Here is a 25,843-nt window from a genome sequence, read left to right on the forward strand (position 1 = left end):
CCCCATCTGGCAGAGTCAGGTTAACTTCAACCAGGGGCGGCTCATGAAACCAAAGCTCGTTTATCGCTTCCTTTTCATATCAGTAAACTGTCTGGGTGCTTCTGGAAAAACAATTAAAAACAAAACTCACAAGCATTTGTGTGAAAAATATATACGCCTTATTTATTTACCCAAAGCAACATTTGTGGACAGGAAGGTGTTTGACTAAACTTCACTGGTATGGTTTTTACCATGACGATCACTGGTACAAGCATGTGTACAGTCTGCCAACACAGCAGGCTAAAGCAAATAAATTAATACAACACCATGCAGTAATGAGCACAAGAGGCAATTATTATATTTAACAGACAGCAACAAGGAGAACAATAAACAACTTTGCCATCTGTTGTAAAACACTTACAGTACACTTAAGCATTATTGTATACTCTGTCCGTCTGTCGTATGATGGTTGTTGCTTGTAAACAACTGAGCTTGTTAAAAATCCAAAACAGGTATTCCAGTTTCAAAGTATTTTTAACAGTTTCAAATGTACAGCATATGCTTGTATTGTCTAGCATTCTGTCCTGCACTCTGCCAAGTACAAACCGAGCCGTCTACTCGTCTCTCACAAGCCAAATTCCAATACCCAAAATCTCAGCCACTCGCTCACTCCCACTCGTTCACTACAGCATGGCAAAGTATGGTGAAATTGGTGACCTGCCGAAATATGTTACCATCTTGTGGACTTCACACAACTACATGGAGGTCTTTAAATATGTGGCCTGAATACCCCTAGGTTGAACTTTGCTAATGAACAAACTGCAACGATTTTCATTCGGACACTGACATTATGTGATGTCTGCAAGATTTTCACATATTTCAGCAGGTCACCAATTTCACCATAACACCACCATGCTGGAGTGAGCAAGTGTGAGTGAGCGAGTGGCCGAGATTTGGGGTATTGGAATTTGGCTTAAGTATGCATTAGACTTGGACCATTTATGAGGTAAGAAACAGATTTAGAAAAGGAAACGGCATTGGAAATGTTGGTTCAAAGATTCTTTAACCCATTTTGGGCGGGAACCCCTTTTGGTGTTTTAACTACGGTAAGCATTATGTTATACTTTAGCTATTGAAAATTAGCAGATCTACACGCTCATAGCTACGAGCTTGTAGGTCTGCCATTTTTTAAGAATCGTGAAAGGTGACATGAAAGTGTTTGAGAATGACTGACATGGAAAAACATAGCTTTTTCAAGAAAACAGTCAGGATTTTGAAGACATTTGCAGAATCGTTCCCAGGTCAAAAAGGGGTTAACAAGCAAAGCTTCTATTCACATTACTTAACTGTTCTTTTATTTCAGAATGTAAACACTTGGTCTGAATGAGTGACAGCATTGTTGTTGTTTTGGTAGTCTGTACTAGTCTCGCGTAAACCAGATAAACTATTCCACAATCTCCGAATGCTCCGTCTGGAACTACACCTCCCGAAATCAGAATTATCAGTTTGTCATTTTTAAATGAATTATCTTTATCTTTACATTTTATTTTTGAATTTTCATTTCTGCTAATGAGCAAGCTACAGTATATATATATGCTTTGATTGTTTTGATTCATATTTAGGATATAGGTCTGTAAAGACAAAACAGAAGTGGGGAGGAGGTTCACGTCCGCTTTCCCCTTTAAATCACATCGCTTCTGTGCTGCAGGCTGCATCAGCAGAAGCATTTGAAAATGGTATGAGGGAAAACGGTCTGGCCACGCGAGTCTATTGTTCTGGTGACTCTCAGCTTGTGCGTGTGCTGTACAGGTCGTCGTCTTCATGGCTGGACTGGCCGAAGTCCATCATAGCTGGGTCGTCCTGAGCACCAGCTCCCCCTGGTGGACGAGAGGGCAAGGGTTAAGGCCTATTCATAGTCTGGATTTTCGGTGGTGAGGTGACCACCGCTCCGGCGGTGGTGAGCTGACCACCAGAGCTGAAATAACGTTGAGCGGTGGTGAGTAAAAACAGAGAGAAGGGCTGGAGCGGTGGCGGTGGTTTCGCTCTTCACCGCGGCTCGTGACGTCATGTTGTAGTTTGGTGGTCACCTAACCACCAAAAATCCAGACTATTTATGAGTTTTTAGTAGTAGCGGCTGTGTAATGGTTAAAGAATTCACAAGTTACTTGTTGGGGTTTGTGTGTGAGTGAGTGAGTGAGTGATTGTATATAGTTCACATATTACCTCCGGAAGTCTCTGCAAGGAGGTCTACTGTAGCAGCTGTCTGCACTGAGGCTGGTGGGGGTTCAGTCACTGCTGACGCTTCAAAAACTGCTGGTCCAGCTTCAGAAACAGCTTCAACCACTGCTTCTGGTACAGCTTCAGACACAGCTTCAACCACTGCTTCTGGTCCGGCTTCAGAAACAGCTTCAAACACTGCTTCTGGTTCAGCTTCAGACACAGCTTCAACCACTGCTTCTGGTCCAGCTTCAGACACAGCTTCTACCACTGCTTCTGGTACAGCTTCTAGCACTGCCTCTGGTTCAGCTTCAGACACAGCTTCTACCACTGCTTCTGGTACAGCTTCTAGCACTGCTTCAGGTCCAGCTTCAGACACAGCTTCTAGCACTGCTTCAGGTCCAGCTTCAGACACAGCTTCTACCACTGCTTCTGGTTCAGCTTCAGACACAGCTTCTAGCACTGCTTCTGGTCCAGCTTCAGAAACAGCTTCAACCACTGCTTCTGGTACAGCTTCTACCACTGCTTCTGGTTCAGCTTCAGACACAGCTTCTAGCACTGCTTCTGGTCCAGCTTCAGAAACAGCTTCAACCACTGCTTCTGGTACAGCTTCAACCACTGCTTCTGGTCCAGCTTCTGGTACAGCTTCAACCACTGCTTCTGGTACAGCTTCAACCACTGCTTCTGGTACAGCTTCAACCACTGCTTCTGGTCCAGCTTCAGAAACAGCTTCAACCACTGCTTCTGGTACAGCTTCAACCACTGCTTCTGGTCCAGCTTCTGGTACAGCTTCAACCACTGCTTCTGGTACAGCTTCAACCACTGCTTCTGGTACAGCTTCAACCACTGCTTCTGGTCCAGCTTCAGAGACAGCTTCAACCACTGCTTCTGGTACAGCTTCAACCACTGCTTCTGGTCCAGCTTCAGAGACAGCTTCAACCACTGCTTCTGGTCCAGCTTCAGAAACAGCTTCAACCACTGCTTCTGGTCCAGCTTCAGAAACAGCTTCAACCACTGCTTCTGGTTCAGCTTCAGACACAGCTTCTACCACTGCTTCTGGTACAGCTTCAGAGACAGCTTCTACCACTGCTTCAGAGACAGCTTCAACCACTGCTTCTGGTCCAGCTTCAACCACTGCTTCTGGGCTGGCTTCAGCAGATACTGGTATGGGGGTGGATTCCTGAGATGCAACGATGGACTCAGTTGTAACCGTCTGCTCGGGGCTAGATGCAGGTTCCTCGGCAGCAGGGACAGATTCTACCACAGCTTCTAGACACAAGACAAGATACAACACAGTGGTTAAGCACAACAAGAGGATCCAAAATGCAGTGGTGTAACACAGATCTTATACTAGTTAGCTAAAGTAAATGCCCTCATTATGCAGAATGCCCATTTCAGAATCGCCGAAGGCATGGAGAGAGTATGTTTTGCACCCCGTCTGTCCGTCTGTTACCAGCTAATCTCCGGCATCTCCCTGGATGCCAATTCCGAACCTCTGCCTCAAATCTTCCAGAATGGCTTGGTATAGCGCAACCATGAGGCAGATTTTTGTCAAAACACATTGACAGGCGCTAGCCCATCCTATGCACAGCTTTGTGTGTGTGTTTGTACCATGGAATGTGACGATTTGATTGGCTGACGTATGTCATACATTGTATGATAAAAGCGCCCCTCACTTCACACAAGTGTGATTTTCTTAACCCATTCTGTCCGGGCACCCATTTTGGTGTCAGCATCATGTTATGCTTTAGCTATTGAAAAATAGCAGATCTACAAGCTCATATCGCGCCACCGAGTGGCGCGATACGAGCTTGTAGGTCTGCTATTTTTGAAAAAAATCGAAGAACGACTGACATTTTTAGAATCTGATCTCAGGTCAGAATGGGTTCATCAGACCAGCGTGTGTCCGGCGGAAACCTCGTATGAATCTGATCTCAGGTCAGAATGGGTTAAATATTACTCCTACATATTTGATCCATTCCATACACACTATCTCTATAGTCATGTGAACAACACGGATCTGTCCGATGTTTGCAGGATTGGTCCGTCGCGTCAAATCATGAACGCAGCATGCAATTTACGCAAAAGTATTTTCGCACATTCTTACAAGGCCGAGGAATAAATCCCACCCTTTTCACGTCGGCCTATTATATTTTCTCTGAAATGGGAGTAGAAGAATAAAGTAGCAAAAAATGGAAATACTCAAAGTGCCTCTGAATTGTACAGTACTTCAGAAAATGTACTTAGTTAAAAGTCCACCACTGCCAAAATGTGCGCGTGCGTGCGTGCGCGAGACAGAGAAGAAAAGCAATATTTATAGCACCTGTGGAAGTGCTCTGTGCAGCGGAGAGTTCTGGTGGAGGTGATGACTCCTCCACCACGGAGGAGGTAGGTGTGAGGAGTTCTTCAGGCGGTTCCTCGGCAGCAGGTGCAGATTCTTCGGCTGGAAGGAGCAGAAGAGGAGAAAAACGGCAGCAACGGGGTCAGTGGGAGCTAAGAGGTAAGGCAGTACATCATGAGAGAGGTAGTGTGTGAGTAGTTTATCCACTTATATACACTATCTGGATTTAAATGAACACAGAGGACTTTACTGCAGAGCTGGTTTCATACTTAACCACCTTGATCTTCATCAAACCACGCTCTACCCGAGTAGAGAATGCTCTATGGCCTGTCTATGGGGTGTTTAATGTGTCAGACGGACACATTAAACAACATTTCCATGACAGCAGCATGGAAACCGCAATCTTCCCTTAAACATGTATTAACCTTGTGTGGAATATACAGTATGTCCGCTGTTAAAGACGCCTGTGCCAAAAATGTAAACGACTAAACACTGTAAATTACAACCGACTGTAAAATAAATAAACTGTACCAAAGTGTGACTTAACCGAGGGGAATAATAATGTGCATTGGGAAGCAAGAGATCAATCAATATTTAGATTTACTTGAAGCAGGTCCTGGAGGTTCCTGAGAAGCAGCGCCGATGGACTCGGCTGGAGGCGTCTCCACCGCTGTGGGAGAGGTCTGGAGCTCTGGAGCCTCAGAAGCAGGCTCTGCTGGAACACCTTCTACCACAGTGCCTGGACACCGCAATGGAGAGAGACCCAACAGGGTTTAACCCATTCTGACCGGGCACCCATTTTGGTGTCAGCATCATGTTATGCTTTAGCTATTTAAAAATAGCAGATCTACAAGCTCATATCGCGCCACCGAGTGGCGCGATACGAGCTTGTAGGTCTGCTATTTTTGAAAAATCGAAGAACGACTGACATTTTTAGAATCTGATCTCAGGTCAGAATGGGTTCATCAGACCAGCGTGTGTCCGGCGGAAACCTCGTATGAATCTGATCTCAGGTCAGAATGGGTTAAACAGTCCATCATGCTGTAGGAACGTTCGCCCCGGGGGAACCCAAACTAGTGGAAAGAACAGATCTACAAGAGCGCAAACTTGTAGATCGGTTATTTTCACTACTTATTAATTATTTATATATTTTTATTTATTTATGGAATTTCTTAGATTATTATTTTTTTTTATGTATAAAATAATTTTTTATTATATTTATTTAAAAAAAAAGAATCACTTGAGAGCTACGTGTCGTTACAGTTCTTGTGCATGTATAAAAACAGCTGGATTAAATGAACTGCTTGCTCTGTGCAATTTATGTCCCTAAGTAGTACCCTAAGTGAGAGGACAGACGGAGACTGGAGAGAGAGAGCAAACACACACACACACACACACACACCTAGGCTCTGATCAGCTGGTGAAGGTTCCTCTGTTACGACGGGGGCTGCTGGTTCTTCACCCACAGGAAGTGGCTCTGCCGCTGCGGACTCAACCAGCGTTTCTGTGTCAGAGGAAGGGGCGCCCTCTGCTGGAGGGACCTCTGGAGCGGGAGACTCCACCACGACTGGAGACTTTGGCACATCTTCTGGCTGATTGGAAAAGAAAGCGTCGTCAAGTAGACCTGGAAAATGTCAAATTATCACATATCGACGGTTCATCCAAATGCGTGTGTAACTGTGTACACGTCCTAGCGTGTGTACACGTGTGTACCTGACACATCCTAGCGTATTTTCAATATCAAATGAGAAGAATATTCTGAATGTCTTATTTTAGTTGGCCTCCAAGGCCACCATACTCTTCGCTCTACGTTCATCCGCAGTCCCGGTCATTTCCCTGTTTACCACTGCAGAAAGAATCCCTCGTATCTCCTAATCTAAGGAGCTCTCCGTTTTGATCAGATGGATATACTAAGTAGGGATGCTCCGATCAATCGGTGGCCGATCGATCGTGGCCGATCACCGATCGATCGTATCGGATCGGCCGTGCAAAATCCACCGATCCGCGAAACCGATCAACAAAGCAAAAATCTGCGCAGTTTTACATCCAAAATAATGTTTCACTTTCTCGGTTCGGCACCGCTACTGGAGAAATATAGCGCTGTCGAAGGCAGCGCAACTAAAATCTCCCCCCCACACACCCCAGGGAGAGAGAGAGAAAAGAGAGACAGAGCGAGAGAGCACTCACGTCTTCACCCAGCGGGTCCCCGCGAATCCCGCAATTAACCAGATACAGAGCTTATATAGCCTATAATAGCCTACACTTTAGCAAAATATCATGTCTGATGAGAATGTACTGCGCTGGACTGTACAAGCACCGTGGAGTCTGTCTCACACTCTCTCCAACAGACATCCTCAGCCACGCTCCAAAAGTGGCAGCACCATGGCTGTCGCTCATAGGCTAATCACTCTGTGAGAACTTGTGTGGACTTCCTTTTCTCCACAACGGACTTTTTCGCTTCTAAACCCCTTGTTGCTTTTCCCTGTGTGCGTCACTCAGCAATACGGTGAAACAGAACACAAAGATGAGTAGCCTATTTATTTTTTACACGGTGTTTGGAGCTTAGCGTCAGATTTGTTTGTGTTGGAGCGCCTCAGCTCGGTGAAAGAGTTCATGGTCAACCTCTTCCAGAGAGAGATGGAGACACTACAAACTCTGCTGGAGACACAAAACAACGCAGCACCTCTCTCTCTCTACGTCTCTCTCTCTCTCTCTCTCTCTCTCTCTCTCTCTCTCTCTCTCTCTCTCTCGTGTGTGCACTGCTGCGCAATGTCACAGACACAGACGCGATCAATAATATGTAGCATAAATAATAGTCAAAATATAACACTTTCCCTCCATCTGTGACTGTGATGAGCTCCTCACACTGTCACACACATAACTCCTCTCTCGTTCATGCACGCCTGCTCAAATTAGCAGCAACTGTTTGCGTAAATTATATATTTTTCCCGTTGGGAGGGGGGGGGGGGGGGGGGAGTCAGGTTCGGTGAGGCCCGGTCGTGCTGTCTCACCCCCCGGCCCGGCCCAATGTTGTTCCGCCACAAGTTGTCAACACATGCTGAGTTGACAAAGATTGACAGATTGATTAGGCTGTGGAAGTATACACACTACTTTAGTGTGGATTTATTGGTATTGGCAATTTAAGGACAGGAGGAGGAGGAGGTGATCAAGCAGCTCCACAAGACCACAACGTTACATTGGTAGGCTCAAGGCTGCATTTTTTTCCCTTTTCTTTCTCTCTCTCGAGGGTGCATGGGATGAAGGGAGCCCCTCCAGCAGGCTAGGGAGCCCCGCTCAGGTTAGCGGAAAATGACCGAGGGGCGCGGGTTGCCAGATTTTTTTATAAGTAAAAAAAAAAAAAAAAAATATATATATATTAATAAAAATATTAATAAAAATATTTAAAAAGATCGGGATCGGAATCGGAATCGGCCGATCTTAAAAAAAAAGATCGGTGATCGGGATCGGCCCCAAAAAACGTGATCGGAGCATCCCTAATACTAAGCTCTTCATTTCTGACCTGCCTCTCGTTCAAAATATGAACGCGAGTGATCATCGAGCGATTTTATTGAAAAAAGTTTTTTTTCCGGAAGGGGAGGGGGGGGGGGGGGCTTTACAGAGTAAAAGCATCCATATCATCAATATCTTCCAGGCACCCCGAGCTTCTATTTTGAAGGAATCCCGGCGCTGATTGTGTTAACATATTTGCGTTTGACTTAATCAGACTTAAATCAAGACCCTTCGCTTTTAGAAAGAAATAACATTTTTTGGGGGGCCGCCAAACGAACATTATCCGCCAACCAATCTTGCTACTAAATTATGCAGATGATATGACAACTGTAAAATCTATGATGTTTTATTAGCTGTTGAGGAGGCTACAAGTAGAACAATGTCACAGCCTGTAATGTTACCACAGCTGTATTAAACAGTAAGTGCATGTCACAAGACAAACCTTGACCCTTGGCTGGAAATGTTTTGGTAATACTCGGTGCAGCATCGGATTACATTTAATTATCATTTTCCAAGGCAAGGATAGAATTTCAAGATAAAAAATACTGCGCATTCCACATCAGGGAAGAATATTATTAAAAAGAAAAAGGTATTAAACTAACCCCAGGGGACCCATGCTAATTTAGAGTCTCGATGATGGAAGGATGTGTGCGAGTGTGAGAGAGAAGCACAAACTGGTGTGTGTGTGTGTGTGTGTGTGCGCGCGCGCGCGTGCAGTCAGTTCCATCTATTTTGGGAGGGAGGACTCTCAATGTTTAACTACTGGGTGATGTAACGTGCCGATCAGTGGTATGAGCTGCAAAATAAAGTTGCGTGGAAGTTATATTATTAGTGGGGGGTGGGGTGTAGTGGTTTTAAGGATGTTGGTTGGTTTACCTGAGGTGGAAGTTCCTTTGGTTTGGACTTGAACAGAGAGGACACAGTAGAGCCACTCCACTCGCCTGCAGAATAGATCTTCTTACTCGTCACCTGTGGAGGAGGCATCGGACTTCAATAACAACCATGAACAGGGCATTATAACTCAATAACAGAAACCGTATAGAAAACAACTCCTATGAGAGAGTTGTCAAAAAGGCTGGTGTGCTCTTAACCCATTTTGGGGCGGGAACCCGTTTTGGTGTTAGCATTATGCTATGCTTTAGCTATTGAAAAATAGCAGATCTACAAGCTCATAGCGCGCCACCGAGTGGCGCGCTACGAGCTTATAGGTCTGCTATTTTGAAAAATCGAAGAAAGACTGACATAGAAACATAGCTTTTTCAGAAAACTGTCAGGATGTAGAAGACATTTTTTGAATCTGATCTCAGGTCAGAATGGGTTTTAAAGGTATATTCAGTGATTTTACTAAAAAAAACCTTAGGTTTCGTTTTTGGCTGTGGGACCCAGCCTTTCGTCCAATCAGGATAGAGAGTCAAAAACTAAACCTAAGGTTTTTTGACCCCCAGGGGTTAACTGGGGACAGGGAGGAACTCCTTATATGGTCAGCACACTCTATAGTAGGGAGGATTATCACAACAAAACAAAAAAATAAGTGATATTTGAATTAAGTGAAATCACTGAATATACCTTTAAAGCTCAATTTATACCTACAAAAAGTTATTGCCTGCACACTAGATCACATTGCATGTTTGCAGAGCTGTTCATTTTGTTACAAATTGGGCATTAGTCCCTGAATGTTTGGGTAGAATGAAAAGGAGCAGTGCTCTGGCAGGGGGTGTCATTCGGGGTCCGGGGGGGGGGGGGGGGGGGGCTGGCAATTGCCACTCCCTAGCATTCTAACCCCAAATTAATTAGCTTTATGCATATTGTCACTCAGTATGGGGTCTGAGCCAAGTGTTGGTCAGTATGGTCCAGAGACTACCGTTACCTTTACTACAGCAACAGTTTGGGCCGGGTAGCACAGAGCGGCGCCAACACTCGCCATGCCCAGAGAAGCAGCCACTCTCTGAAGGCGAGAACCTGCACACAACATCAACATCAATTGTCGGAATGAGGTGTTAAAATATAGCCCAACATAAAATAAAGCCTGATTTATTGAATACATCAATAAAACTAGTGGTGTCACTCACAGACAATTACTGATTTTCTTAGTGAAAAAGCCTAGTGGGGCTTGAGCTTTCATAACCACATTACCACCGTTATGTCATGCATACCACAGGGTTGAGCTATACCGCTATCTTTACTTTCTTTTGATAGTCAACGTTATGGTACAGGAATGCATATGGCGTGCGGAATGTAAACATGCCATATAGAATCACAATCATTGTTTGGTTAACATCATTGGGTGTCTTCCAGCCGATGGAACGAGGTGTGATGCAATTGAGTTTATAGATCGGCTATTTTTGGCAAACACATTTAGTGTAGAGTCAAAACAGAATTGGGACTAGAATAGTAAAAGTAGTATTGGGTTTAAGTGGTTAATATCTACAGATATTGATATACCTTACAAAACAATTGAAAAAATGTTGCATCGCAATGCATTGCGAGCTAGTAGATCTATTTTTGCTGAATGTTTCCCCCAGAATCAGTAAACTATAGGGTTCATAAGTCTGCGAGAGAGCCCTCATGCACTCCGTCATTTCACAGTCTGGCAGCCCTGAGCCCTCGCAAACTTATCAGGAAAGTGCATCACAATGTTGAAATGTTATTTCAAAATAGCGTGTTTAAAACCAGAAAAGAAACTAATGCCATCACAATCAGCAGTCGCATCAGACCGGCAAATAGCCGGTTTTGACCATTATTTTATTGAATAATACCAGAAAATATAATTCCTTCGGATATCCTGACCGGCCACTACTAATTATCACTATAGTCAATAGGTGCAAAGCTGTACTACTACGATTCAACGACAATATACAGTTACACACACGTTTGAAGATGAAACATCCAACAGACTTTACGGCTGTAGATCACTGGGGACTAAGAGGTCATGTCACTTGCAAGTTAAACCATAATGTTAATCACAAAGACAGATACACCTGAATTGAAGAGCTCTATGAGGAGACTGTACAAGATCTCTGCAAAAGCTTAATCAACTTCCCCGAAGCTGTTCTGCACCACTGAATAATTACCTACAATATGTCCCCATAACCTGTGAGTAGCCTATATTTTTGATTAATTGGCTTTGATCGTTCGATATTCTGAAGAAAACATGTTCAATGTTCTAATAATCTGATTATGCATTAGGATTAGGGTATTAGTTGAGAAAGCATTATGCATGCAGCCGCAAATTTGTGAATTGTAAAGTATCAAATTAATATACAAGGTGATGCTGGTTAGGCTATATTAATTTTTTTTTATATCAGTTCATCCTTCATGTTCAAATACTTTTTAATACAATCTGTAACTGTTGTTAGGTTACATTTATGCAAGGGAGGCACCATTATTTTGGTAAAGAATTACTTTATTGAATTAAACGACAACGTTTCGATCTCGATAGATCTTCGTCAGGTCCGTATACAGTTTTCACACAGGCTTCATCACTTTTATCCATTCCCCTCAGATTAAGTCACTCCCTCCCCGCTGTGTGCCACTCCCACAAAACACAGGTGAGTCTCATTCTCTGAGGTCACGTTTATGCACCATTCATGCATTACAAAATGAATATGACTGTAACCATTACGGACATTGTGACTAGCACATCCCCAAATCCTCATGGACCGTTATGTTCAAGCTGGCGTGTTGTCGAGGGTCACGCATGAATACTGTAAGTATAGCTCAACGTAGATTTAACCCATTCTGACCCGAGATCAGATTCATACGAGGTTTCCGCCGGACACACGCTGGTCTAGACGAACCCATTCTGACCTGAGATCAGATTCTAAAAATGTCAGTCGCTCTTCGATTTTTCAAAAATAGCAGACCTACAAGCTCGTATCGCGCCACTCGGTGGCGCGATATGAGCTTGTAGATCTGCTATTTTTAAATAGCTAAATTATAACATGATGCTAACACCAAAATGGGTGCCCGGTCAGAATGGGTTAAAACATTGTTATAATGAGTGGGAGTGTGGTTACCTTTCCGTGCTAGGAATGCCCCCAGCAGGCCGGCCATGGCAATACACCCCACTCTGGGCACAAAGCCAGAAGGAGGGTCTTTTAGGAAATGATACACATCTGGGGGGAGAGAGAGAGAGAGAGAGAGAGAGAGAGAGAGATCATAAAGATAGTAGATAGAAATACCATTAACTGCATGACCCCTAGCGTCCCTATTCTGGAGAGAACACTGGACACAATAGCAGTAGCGTTGCCACGCGTTGTGAGCTCGTAGATCGGGGAAGAGATTTAGGGCTCCATCTTATGACATGCTTTATCCGCAAGTAAGTAATAAACATTTTCCGTGAATTACGCATTTAGGAGCTTCCACTCTTGCGGCCACACAACCCACTATTCATTTTGCCGACTCCTATATTTGCGGGTGGACGTGTGTCTGTATCCTCTGTATCAAATATAAATAATAGGCTATATTTCAAGGCAGCAACGTGTGTCGCTCTTCCATGGCCATGGGCCATAGTGTGTAAATCACTGGGCATAATGTTAAATGGATAGTGGAGCTCTTAAAGGCAATGGCAGTGATTGGTTTAATCATTGTAACGCTCAAACCACACCTGTGCATAATGTAAGGGGTAATGTAGGTGTTTTAGGGACTTAGGCCGGGGCACAAGATAACATGCAGTGACACGTCAAGATGAGCCGTAATATTTGTAATCAAATGCTGCCAAACTGTCCAGCCCGTTGCACCGCAGCCTCTCCAGGTGTACCAATGATACAAATCCGTTAAGCCATTTATAGGGGATTCACACTGAGACAGACTGAATCCGTTTCATTGGAACCGTTTTCGAATACGGTTGCCTGGTCCCCGATGGCCATGATTCACATTGCCCGAGATTCAACAGCGCACCCGGGTACACTTGCATAACACACTTTAATCCTCCTGATGACGGTGTGCTTGATGGCTGGCGCGCACGGACACTGACCATCAACTGTGCGACATTGTCTCAGACACACTGAATTGCATTGCCTCTTTGGCTTTTTGCCGTTATACTACTTGTCAGCCTGCCTGCTATTCACTGTGTCAGTCAGTTCTGTGCTCCAGTGTATTAGTTTGCTATGGATTCTACTTTAGCATTATTATTATTTTGTTTTACTTTGGAAACTGTGCCAAGCAAAGCCCAAGACCCACGTGTAGTCCGCAGAATAAGATCAGCGCGGTGCTGCGCGTATAAGCAGATTCAACAGGAGAAGGGCGGCGTTGAGAAATGCGCTGGTGTTACGCATCGTGCAGAGGCTGTGTTTTTTTTTGTTGACACTTGGCTTGTCGACTGCATGCATTCACATTGGAACGATCCGTATCTGAATACACTTCAACGGTCCAGAGACCCTCCCCCCATGCGGTCCCGGGGACGGTTGGGCGATCCGCTCCCGGGAACGGTACGCATCATTCACACTACCACAACATCTGCCAAGTGGTCCCAAGTGCGCACCCGGGACCATAGTGTGAATCCCCTATTAGTGAAGCAAGGTACAATTGGAGTCTTCCACTCAGTTAAAATAATTATTTTGGCTATTAAGAGTGCAGAGCATGAGCGTCTGTTGTATAGCGTATGGCTAACAACCTAACCCGAGAGAGGCGTCGGAGCAACCAAGCAGAGCAGCCGGAGCAATATTGACACTGTATACTCTGCTGTACTATGAAAATATATTTTTTTCCAAAATGGAATAATCTTTGGGCAGGCCCAGAATGTGTGACCCAGCGTACCCTGGGATATGTTGCATCTATCACAGATGTCTGAAACAGCTGGATACATTTTATTCAATCGGACCGTGGACACATTTGCTTCTTATATGCAAAGTTCCCTCTAGTCTACAGGGTACCCACAGTCCTTACAGCCCATCTAATTGTCTGTACCTACTGCACAGCAACACAGCTCTGGACAGACGGGTAATTCCTAAATAGGAATCGGGATTAGTTGCAAACGCTATAATTGCTTGCAAGACAATGACTATCCATTACATCAGGGACATCATTAATTTAGCATCACTGCACAATTTTTTACTGTGTATTCCTTCAACCTGACATTCACATTTAACTAGGCTATTTATAATTTCCATAGTCTACATCCCCTTACTTGGAAATGTAAGCTAGTATATTACAGTATACACATAAAAGTAAAACATCTAACTATGCTCTCATATTAATGTGCATTAACATTAATTAATCTCCACCATTGTCCTCCTCCCTTAATATTACACTTCTGCCCAGTGCGTGCCCACATGCAGCCACAGATAATTCGTCTGTTATTATTACTAGCCCTTACCCGTTGTGAGATATTTGCCCCCCCCCCCCTCCCTTGGTGGCCGCAGGGGGTACTGCCGCAGGGGGTACTGCGCCCAATTCACTAATAAATTCATTATTAATCATTAATGTGTCAAATCGAAAGAAGGGCTCCGTTAAGACCTCCATATTCATATGGTCAATGCCTCTGTGAAAAGTGGGAGTGATTGGTGCAGGCAATGAGGAGATAAGTGTTTGTTTCTGACAGACAGACAGACATTTGCTGAATTATAGTATGATGATGATTAACCCATTCTGACCTGAGATCAGATTCATACGAGGTTTCCGCCGGACACACACTGGTCTGATGAACCCATTCTGACCTGAGATCAGATTCTAAAAATGTCAGTCGCTCTTCGATTTAAAAAAAATAGCAGACCTACAAGCTCGTATCGCGCCACTCGGTGGCGCGATATGAGCTTGTAGATCTGCTATTTTTCAATAGCTAAAGCACGACATGATGCCAACACCAAAATGGGTGCCCGGTCAGAATGGGTTAATGACAAACTATATGCTTTATGTTATGTAGCCTACCCTAGCTGCTAGCGCTGATCCTGGCTGAGATGTTTCGAGTTGGTCCGGCCCACATCAGTGGGTGTTTTTGTCAAAGGTAGGTTTAATGTCAAATTAGTACCATCTGAACATCTTCTGAAAAATCTGAAGGCAGTTGCGGTAATCTAAAGTCCCGGCGGGCTGAAAAAAAAAACACATTGACGGGCTGAAACAACCGCTTGAAACGTTTAGTTATTTGGCACACTGTGTTGAATTAATACGAAGGCTCATCCACCGATCAAACAACTCCATGGTAAGCGGCGATGCACGGTCACGACCAGCACCGCTTGTGCACGTTGAATTCCACACAGAGCAGCATAACAAACCCGATTAAAGAGTTTTCTTCAACGCATTGTGGTGTCTCGCTAAGGGACCGCCGGCCAGGTAGGCACCTCCACGCCGGGGAGAGACAGACAGGGAGGTGGAGGCACCGCGTCAACCTCTCGGACGCAGAGGGGCGGTACGTACCGGCTGTCATCCTCTATCAGAGTGATTGCTTCCCACCTGCGTCTCTCACCTACAGCCTATAAATATCGCAGCCCCCCCTCCCAGTCAAGGTCTGGTCTCTCTAGGTGTGCACACGCTATCGGGCGCCTGGCGGTAAGACACACCGCATTCCCTCACTGTGAATAACCCATTCTGACCGGGCACCCATTTTGGTGTCAGCATCATGTTATGCTTTAGCTATTTAAAAATAGCAGATCTACAAGCTCATATCGCGCCACCGAGTGGCGCGATACGAGCTTGTAGGTCTGCTATTTTTGAAAAATCGAAGAGCGACTGACATTTTTAGAATCTGATCTCAGGTCAGAATGGGTTCATCAGACCAGTGTGTGTCCGGCGGAAACCTCGTATGAATCTGATCTCAGGTCAGAATGGGATAAACCCCGGCGACGGGGAGTTGTCAACTCACTTCTAAATAACTCAAGGCTACAAATACCCAGTAGCACTGCCTCTGTGTCTTGGTTTTGTGATCAAAGTGCGACAGCATCCATTCATTTGTTCACGCCGTCGTAACAACAGACACCTGTGGGTTACTGCGACTACCGTTACGATTTCCATACGATGTTCAGACGTGCTGTTAAGAGGAGAGAAAATAATCCCCGCGGCTAAAGGATCGGAGGCGTCACAGACAAGACGAGGCAATACGACGTGCAGTCAAACCGATATATGTTGTTCACCCGCGGTCCGGTGCTGCTGCTTTCTGGCGAGTTCCTACGGCACCGCAGGCGTGCATTAATGACGGTAAAGAACACCCACTCGTGTAATATTGCTTTATTCAGCCATTGATCACACCTGCTGTCAGCTGGTAATGTGTCAAAATCAAATGACCGACAGCTGTCACACAGTTTTGTACACTCAAGAGCACCCTGCCGCCAGCGACGCCATGTTCAACATTCTTATTGCGAACGCAGTGAGCCACTTACTATGAGACCCTGCTGCTCATGTCTGTGTGTCTGTCTGTGTGTCTGTCCCGCTGTGACACCACCCGCCCGCCACCAGAGGGCGCAGCTGTAGCACACACACACACACACACACACAGGGCGCAGCTGTAGCACACACACACACACACACACACACACACACACACACACACACACACACACACACACACACACACACACACACACACACACACACACACACACACACACACACACACACACACACACACACACACACACACACACGAGCTGCGTTCGCTTCCCGCGTTTGCGCGTCTTACTTGTTAAACACGTATTTAAAATTGATATATAATGAGGGGGAGGTGAGTAGGTGCATGCGAGATAGTTATATGTCACACTATCAGTGTTTATTTCATTGGCCCGTTTGACTGTCAAGGGTTCAGCCTCCACGAAGAAACCCTAAATACAAAGGGCACACCATTGCACATAACGAATCCAGGGTGTCTAATGAAGTACTATCACCTCATAGACACATGAAAAACTGGAACAATTGCACTTTAACTCATTCTGGACCAAAGCACCAACTAGGTAAAACAAATATTGATTAAATGTATTGAGTCCGATGTGAAGGACATTTAAGAGTAGACTCAATCCTCAGCGGCTGTTGGAAGAAAAACTAATTTGCTTTAAATAAATCACATTTGCCTTAGGGGTTGAGTTAATGCACTCTTGTACAGGCTGGCCAAGAATTTATGGCCTAGGCAAAGTTCTCCAATTTCGTTCTCCAAATCATGGCGCAACTTTTTGAGTGCTGGATAATGTCTCCAACAGGAGACTTCTAATAGGGGATTCACACTATGGTCCCGGGTGCGCACTCGGGACCACTTGGCAGATGTTGTGGTAGTGTGAATGATGCGTACCGTTCCCGGGAGCGGATCGCCCAACCGTCCCCGGGACCGCATGGGGGGAGGGTCTCTGGACCGTTGAAGTGTATTCAGATACGGATCGTTCCAATGTGAATGCATGCAGTCGACGAGCCAAGCGTCAACAAAAAAAAACACAGCCTCTGCACGATGCGTAACACCAGCGCATTTCCCAACGCCGCCCTTCTCCTGTTGAATCTGCTTATACACGGAGCACCGCGCTGATCTTATTCTGCGGACTACACGTGGCTCTTGGGCTTTGCTTGGCACAGTTTCCAAAGTAAAACAAAATAATAATAATGCTAAAGTAGAATCCATAGCAAACTAATACACTGGAGCACAGAACTGACTGACACAGTGAATAGCAGGCAGGCTGACAGTGAAGTAGTAGAACGGCAAAAAGCCAAAGAGGCAATGCAATTCAGTGTGTCTGGATTTATTTGAGACAATGTCGCACAGTTGAGGGTCAGTGTCCGTGCGCGCCAGCCATCAAGCACACCGTCATCAGGAGGATTAAAGTGTGTTATGCAAGTGTACCCGGGTGCGCTGTTGAATCTCGGGCAATGTGAATCATGGCCATCGGGGACCAGGCAACCGTATTCGGAAACGGTTCCAATGAAACGGATTCAGTCCGTCTCAGTGTGAATCCCCTATTAGTCTATACTCAAATCATCTTGGAGGGCAACATTTTACTTTTCAAAGTTCATATTCAAATTAAATAAGGCTATATGCTATGTTTTTTACGGACGTAATCAAGTCAGGATTAAAAGTTTATATAAAATAAATCAGGAGCTGAGATTGCTGGATTTGCAAAGATTATCAAAGGTGCTAATATCATAAGCCTTGTGTTTGCTACAGAGTTAATTTTTGTAATTTATGTAAAAACCTGATGTAAAGTCAGCAAAAACTTAGCTTTAATACTGGAGGCCTTTCACAGACTTTGTTCAAGACTTTTCCTTTAATAGAATTAACCGTCTATGGATAACATGTGTATAGTATGTTTTTCTAACTGCCTACCGGAACATTGTGTATAGTATCAGATAATACTATCTTCAGAAACATCTGTCAAGTTCAACTGAAAGTTATTTCTTATAATCTTTCCATCTTCTTTTTATCCTGGGGGGTGTAATTCCATAAGGTTTCCATTTGTTTTGTACCGTGTTTAAATGTTTCTCATAACCATATAAATGCTAAATAATTATATATATATAATAATTTAGCAAGGATATATATATATATATATATGTATATATATATTAACCCATTTTGGGCGGTTACCCCTTTTGGTGTTTTAAGCATTACGTTATACTTTAGCTATTGAAAAATAGCAGATCTACAAGCTCATAGCGCGCCACTCGGTGAAAAATCGTAAAAATGCGGCACAAATCTTTGAATATATATTCTTTCAGGAGACTTTTTTTTCTTTTCTTTTTTTTTTACGTCAGGTCAAAATGGGTTAAACAGCCTCGTTAGTTATTTAGTGTCGACTCACCTTCTCCAGCGTGGTAAACGTGTAAACCTCCATTCTTCACGGAGACACAGGCGCCCTGCAGAGAACACAACAAACATCACACAGGGATGGAACAAGTCTAAGATGTCACATCTCTGAGCCTCAGGGCTCGACAGCGGATCACCCATCTGGAAGCCAGACCATAATATAGCCTCTTCCTGTCTGACTCCCTGGCCGTCTGCCATGTGCACAAACGTACGGGGTAGACACGTCGCCCTCCCATTGTGTGGGAATCGTGACTTGCATCACATACTTGGAAGACTTCTTCCAAAAAAAGAGGAAAAAAAAACCTCAAATATCACACCTTTTTAAATGGCTTTATTCGGTGGCAGAAATGGGCTTCAATAGAAACTGTGCTCTGTGACCACATGAAAAGGACAGATGGATGTGAAGAGATACAACGCTCACAGAATGCCACAGAGTGACGGAATCAACAGAACGAGGAGAAGGAATTGAACAAGGGGATAGAATGCATGAGTTCAGTTCAGTTCAGCTAAATAATCACCCAGCCGAGGTGGGTGGAATTAGATTTCGGTGACGCATGGTGGGTTGGCTGGGTTAACTCAGTCCAACCTCATCAGCAACCTTAGGCATAGACACACATCACTATCAACACACACACACACACACACGCACACGCACACGCACACGCACACGCACACGCACACGCACACGCACACGCACACGCACACGCACACACACACACACACACGCACACACACACACACACACACACACGCACATCACTATCAACACACACACACACACACACACACACACACACACACACAAGGGCCTACACCACTCAGATGTAAAATAAATGTTTAAAAAAAAAATGTAATTTTTAAATCAGTTTTATCTAGCCGATAACTGATTGGGTTCTTTGTGCGAATAATGCAGCTGCTGCTTAACTGGCAACTCCCCTGTGTGGGGCTGCTATCTTATGATCTACAAGTAAGACGCGCAAACGCGGGAAGCTAACGCAGCTCGTAAATTGCAATAACAACAATTAGAATAAATTACGTACTTTTTTTTCTTTTTAGTTAGTAATGTTTTTAAGTTTTCTACTGTGTGTGTGTGTGTGTGTGTGTGTGTTTGTGTGTGTGTGTGTGTGTTACAGCTGCGCCCTCTGGTGGCGGGCGGGTGGTGTCACAGCGGGACAGACAGACAGACACACACACACAGACATGATCTGCAGGGTCTCATAGTTAGTGCTCATTGCGTTCGCAACAATCTACATCTACTGTATGCTATGACAGAGATCATTTAATAGATCTCTTATGGAGCTTTTGCGTCCTTGCTTGGATATGCGAGGTCTAGGGTTGGGATCCCAAACATTGGTGAACCAATGGAATTGGTTCCATCACATTTGAAACCTTTTTCCAGGAAGTTAGGAACCAGGTTTATCAGAGCTGGTCTGTGGACTTAATGTCTGCTATGCAATTACAATACCAGTGGCTTTCTTGCCGTTATCAAGGACCATCAGTGTCCATTTGTACACTCTCATACAGACCGGTCAGGGTCGATTTAGAAGTTGCCACCTATAGGAGTTTTAAAGGGAATTGATAAGGAATCAGAATTGTTAAAATCCTAAAGCGAGCTCGCACTGCACTCACTATGTGAATGTACATGTTTTACAGTTACACAAACCAAGGGGAAAACAATAGAAAAATACAAAGACAACACATTCATCACACACAGCATAACGCTTGCTGTTCATGATCCCAATATATTGGTACCATCTCTTAGTTTGCCATAAATCTGATGAATATCTGATAGCTGTAGCTGTTATTTTATTTGTACAAGACACAGACAAGGTTTGTCTTTAGTGCACTTATGGGTATTTGATATTTATATTTATTTATTCCTATATAAAATGTGTAACTGTAATTAATGGGTAGCGTGCACTACAAATAATTTCTTCTACAAAAAAGAATATTCTTTTACACCTCTAAACTTGAAAATAAAGTGAAGCCAAGTTGTATTATTACAACCACCACAGAAACGGATCATTACCGTAACAGCCTGGACACAGGGCACTACTACGGTCTCTCTCGTGTAACCGAAGCCATTCTGAAGAGCTCCGGGCTTCTCTGCAACAAACTGAAACTGACCAGTGGACTGTGGCAGTGCATTGTAGATGGACAACTGTGGAGAAAATACAGAGGTGGTCAGCCATTTTAAGCCCTAGTATAGGGCATAGCAGTGGGCATGGTTTTCTGGTACTCTTATCCATAGTGACTTATGAGCACAGAATAGATGGGAAATAATACAATACATAGAAAATGCACAAGGCAGATATAACAAATAACTTAATGTACAAAGAAATGACTGACAATGTCCGGTACCAATCAAAATAAATAATGTAACTACTTTTCCGAACATTTTTGAAAATAGCCTAAAAGAAAATCTAAAAAATAGCTGAAATGACAGATCAACAAGCTAACAACGGTGTGTTGTGAGCTTGTAGATCTGTGATTTCAGCTATTTTTGGAGTTTCTTTTTTTTTTGTAAATTATATTATGAAAAGTCTTTAAAGACATCGAAATGAATGGAAACCATAATCTGACGATCATGCCAAATAATTGCGATTATGTCAAATAATTCAGCAAATTTTGTAATAACTGTGAAAGGTCTAACCGTTTCTTGGTCGATCAGTCCCTCCGTTGGAGGCGCGCTGACTCTGTAGACGCGGATGGAGGCGATGCCCAAAACCGTCGGGACGGCCACCATCACCACCTGCATCATGGATGGTACAGAATAATAATTAGAAAACACATAAGCTTTTTATTATTATTTGAAGTTCATAAAAATAATTGCCTGCCCTATAGGGTAGGTACCCTCACAAAAAACATGCAGTAATCCTGGTCTCTAAACTGCCTCCCCCTGGCCAGCCGGGGCGCCTGATGGAGGGCAGTGACGTAAATAGGTTTTCAATGTAATGAGTCCCAGGATGCAGGGATGGTCTTTTAGATGAGTCCCAGGGACATTTTATGAGTCCCCCAACGTTAAGAGTCATAGTTTGCCATTTTTACAAATTGCAGCATTTAACTCCCATTTAATTTGATATGGTTATAATGTGATTATATTCATGTAGAAAACAGAAGAAATGATTATTATAACTAAAGCTACTAAGCTAGCAAAATAAACTAGAATACAAAATGAGTACAGTAGTACATCCCATGGATGCAGAGGTCATTGTTGTATTGCATCCCTTAACTAGTCTATAAACTGGGTTTTGGAATGCAAAATGCACCCTATTTTAATCTCTGGGAGGGGAAAGGAACTGGTTGGAATAACGTGTTCCTTCCACACGCTACGTCCAACCAGGGAAACTCCCCCCTGTCAGGTGTAAAGGAGTGACTTGAACACTCATGCATGAAGGAAGCATGAGTCCGTTGCTCTCCCCAGGTTGGCGGAGGTTGTGTAGAGCCCAGGATCACATTAGATAATTGACACAGGGGTGAAAAATGGGTTACAAAATCGTGGGATAAAAGAAAAAATATAATAATAATAGCCAATCACGGAACAAAAAAACCTCAGCCAAGTTATGTGTTGCACTGCATTCCATTGGTAGAGGAAGCTGAACAAACAGCCAAAAACCACTTCAATAAAATAAATATTTGGGAGCAGAAAATGGTGTGAAGATTTATAAAAAGAAATCTTGATTTGCACTGCATTCCATCCTAAAGTGAAAGGAGCACTTCACCCACACTGTCATAGTGAAATTGTAATTGACAATTGTGGTAAGATCTAGTTTCTTCCAGCTGCATGTGATCACATTACTCCTGTTCTGGCCTCGCTTCATTGGCTTCTGGTCCGCTTTAAGGCAAGCTTTTAATGTTTGCTTTTAAAGCTAGAAATGGGCTCCCTTTCCTCACAGACCATATTGAGGACATTTGGCATAAAATATTTTCAGATGGGGGTCCACAGCCAAATATTAATTTAGGGGTCCTTGACTCCTTGACTTGAAAACAAGGTGATCCGAGTCTTCGCTGCGGCTTTCCAGAGGCTCTGGAATATACTGCTACTTAACATTAGAGCTTCCAGTCCATAGAAGATGTTAAATCATTATTGAAGACATACAGTATTTCTTTTCGCTAGCTTTTGAGCACAGCTAAATCTGGCACCCAAGGCCATAGATTCCACCTTTTACTCCTGTGCATATATAAGTTGTATGCTGTTGTATTTGTCGTATATTTTACTTCGCCATTGGTTGGCGTCTCTACATGTTCTGATGAATTGAAAAGGGTGGACCCTATTGTAAACAAGTGAAATGCTTTATGGTGTCATCCACAGTTAACAGTTTTTGTATTGAGTTGTGCTTGAAATGTACTGTAATTCTCCAAACTGTTAATAAATACTTCAATCTCCCCCCCCCCCCCCCTTTTCCCCTCACTTTATATGTATCCTTTCCCTTTTTGCTTCCTATATGATGAATTCCTGTTCTGTTCTTTAACTACATAGAAGTGTCTATTTGTATGTCTCTAAATGTTTTGATGAATTGAACAATGTGGACCCTGTTGTAAACAAGTGTAATGCTTAATTGGGTCGTCCACTCACAGGTAACAGTCTTTGTATTGAGTTTGTGCTTAAAATGTACTGTAATTCTACAAACTGTTAATAAATATTTCAATCAATCAATCAATCAATCAATGGCTTCAGTCATTTTAAAATGTGCTCTATATAAATACATTTTGAGTTGAGTGAGTCACACCAGTGAGTAACACAAACAAAAATGTAATTTAACAATCAGAAAATATAAAAAATAATTAAATCAGAAAAAGAATGCACTTATTAAAGCTGTGCCTTTAACTGTGTTTTTGTACTGTTTTTAACCTGTACGGCGACCTTGAGTGCCCTGAAAGGCGCCTTATAAATAAAATGTATTATTATTATTATTATTACTTGCACTGTATTACAGTTAATTGATCAAATCTGTGACTGCACTACTAAAGTTTATGTTAGCCTCTCTGGTAACAAATATTGTAATGTTTATAAATTATTTTGCAATGTTGACTAATAGAAAAGTCATTTTACTTTCAATTCAAAATCCTGCCTGTATATTTGTATATTATGTTGGATGTGGGTCATGGGGGTGTGGCTTGAAGGGGGCGTGGCTAACCCGACCACACCCACCAAAATCTGAATCTGAATTCTGACACGCTATATGTTGACAGCTGGCACAGCCCTGTCCCTATCCATCATTAGAACTTATTTCAGAATATTCAAAGGAGCTGTACTCTACGGCATAAGAAAACACGCGTTTAAATTGCTAAATTGCCAAAGCAAGTGTCACAACATAAGAAAAACTACTTAAGAGAAAAAGGGGAAAGTGTGTACAGTTGGGAGGGGTACATTATAAATAAACTAGTCATTTAGGTTTCTGTTGCCGTTTTGGGACAATGTGTTCTAACGGGAAAACAAACGACTAAATAACCTATTTAAAACGTGTGAAAGCGGTTGAAAACGTCCAGCAAGACGATGTGGGTTGGTGCACGTTACTTAAACTGCAAGAAGAACAAACACGTGTATTTAGTTTTAACGTCACAGCCCATCCTACACCATACACACACACACACACACACACACATCACACACACACACACACACACCGGTCAGTCCGATTAATACACAGCACCCACTGAGTACCATAACCAATATAAGCTCCAAAGCCACTTAGGCTTTAAACACGACTCCTATTTCGTTTTATACGGAACACAAGCGAACCTTTAGATGAATAAGATGTCAAAACATTCACCTTGGCCGCCATGACAGCCCTTCCTCCTCCTCCTCTTCTTCTTTCTTCTTTCTTGCGTCGCGGTTTTCTGACGTCATCGATGTAAATGAGTAGGGGGTGGGGGGGTTGGTTACTGTCACCTAGTGGCTGAGTTTGTGTATTGCCATAGGAATGTATTCCAAATCCAATACAGATTTGAAATAAATTGATATATCATTATCACAATATCACGTAGGCCTACAATATACCGGTAACTCAAAATATTGAATAAAAGGCAGCGATCTGAGCACTCAAAAAGGAGGAGATTGAGGAGAGGGTGGAAAAAAATCAAGGCACTTTATTACAAAAAGTTTAAAAAGCCAATTTTGTTTTTGACTCACAATAAGCACCTGGTTGATTTTCTCTTTATAACTCAAAATATATTGTATAGTAACAAATACTTATTTATGGAGAATTAAAAACATCCATAGCATCATGAATCCAAGCAATTATAGGCTAAAAGGTTGACTTTGATTGCAGGTGTCATTTAGTACTAATTTTCTTAATTTATTTTTTACTTAAGTAAAGTATCAATAGAGGGTATGCGCACGCATAAAGTTGAGTGGCAAAGTGAGTTTGACGTCATTTAACATTGTTTAATAGAATCAGATAGGTGTGGATGTATGGGCTGTTAAGGCCAGAAAGTCTTTTCTTGCCACTCAGTAGGTGTTCCTGCATAATTTTCAGGAGTGATGATGTCACTCGCATACCCATAGGCCTTAAATACTACCCATTAACCCACTATAAATGCCTTCCAAATCAGCAGTTCTCACACCTTCAAGATTTTTCGGCACGAAGTGACGTCTCTTCTGGGGGGTCCCTGGTCCCGACTCCCTAGCCTGGTCTTATGGGTTAATATGCAACTGCAGTGTGCTTGTAGATGGTCATGCCTGCTCATCTATTCAGACATTATCCTGCATGTGTTCTGGTATAGGACCACTACCGATTGACAAGTTGGTACTGCATGAAGCTCAAAACACAATTCATCCTCTGTCTCAGATTTTACAGAGGCCAGTTTCGAATTGCAGCCATCCGTAGGTGCCCTTTGAGAGCGGTTTTGAAGGAGTCAAGGGATTCACATGTCTTAATGACTGTTGGTAGGGCGTTCCACATTTTGGTGGCATAGGAGCGAAAATAATTTAGTCCCTTGTTTGTGCCGAAGTTTGTTGCACTCCCTCTGGTGTTGTGGGTGTGGACTTCGTTTACATTAAGGAAGTATTTAGACAGGTACATGGGTATCTTAGTGGTGTATCGAATCTTGTAAGACCTGGACTGGAGAGACAATACAGTGGC

At 43.3% G+C, this 25,843-nt stretch overlaps 1 protein-coding gene across 2 annotated transcripts; it reads right to left on the minus strand.

Moving 5' to 3' along the window:
* Positions 1-135: 135 nt before the first annotated feature.
* apool (apolipoprotein O-like) lies at positions 136-24,595 on the minus strand. 2 transcript variants are annotated; one of them, XM_083785211.1, is made up of 12 exons: positions 24,533-24,595; positions 21,412-21,510; positions 20,788-20,919; positions 18,754-18,808; positions 12,064-12,162; positions 9,915-10,006; positions 8,924-9,016; positions 5,940-6,129; positions 5,142-5,276; positions 4,520-4,639; positions 2,203-3,462; positions 136-1,856 (listed from the first exon to the last, which is right to left on the minus strand). In XM_083785211.1, exons 1-12 carry the CDS (start codon positions 24,542-24,544, stop codon positions 1,765-1,767), a joined length of 2,379 nt encoding a protein of 792 aa, XP_083641337.1. In that variant the 5' UTR covers positions 24,545-24,595; the 3' UTR covers positions 136-1,764. The 2 variants fall into 2 exon arrangements, with proteins under 2 accessions (XP_083641337.1, XP_083641336.1); XM_083785210.1 differs by having other exon boundaries at positions 2,203-3,465.
* Positions 24,596-25,843: the final 1,248 nt, after the last annotated feature.

The sequence above is a fragment of the Protomyctophum parallelum genome, assembly GCF_964188405.1.
Source record: "Protomyctophum parallelum genome assembly, chromosome: 16".
Classification (NCBI taxonomy): Eukaryota; Metazoa; Chordata; class Actinopteri; order Myctophiformes; family Myctophidae; genus Protomyctophum; species Protomyctophum parallelum.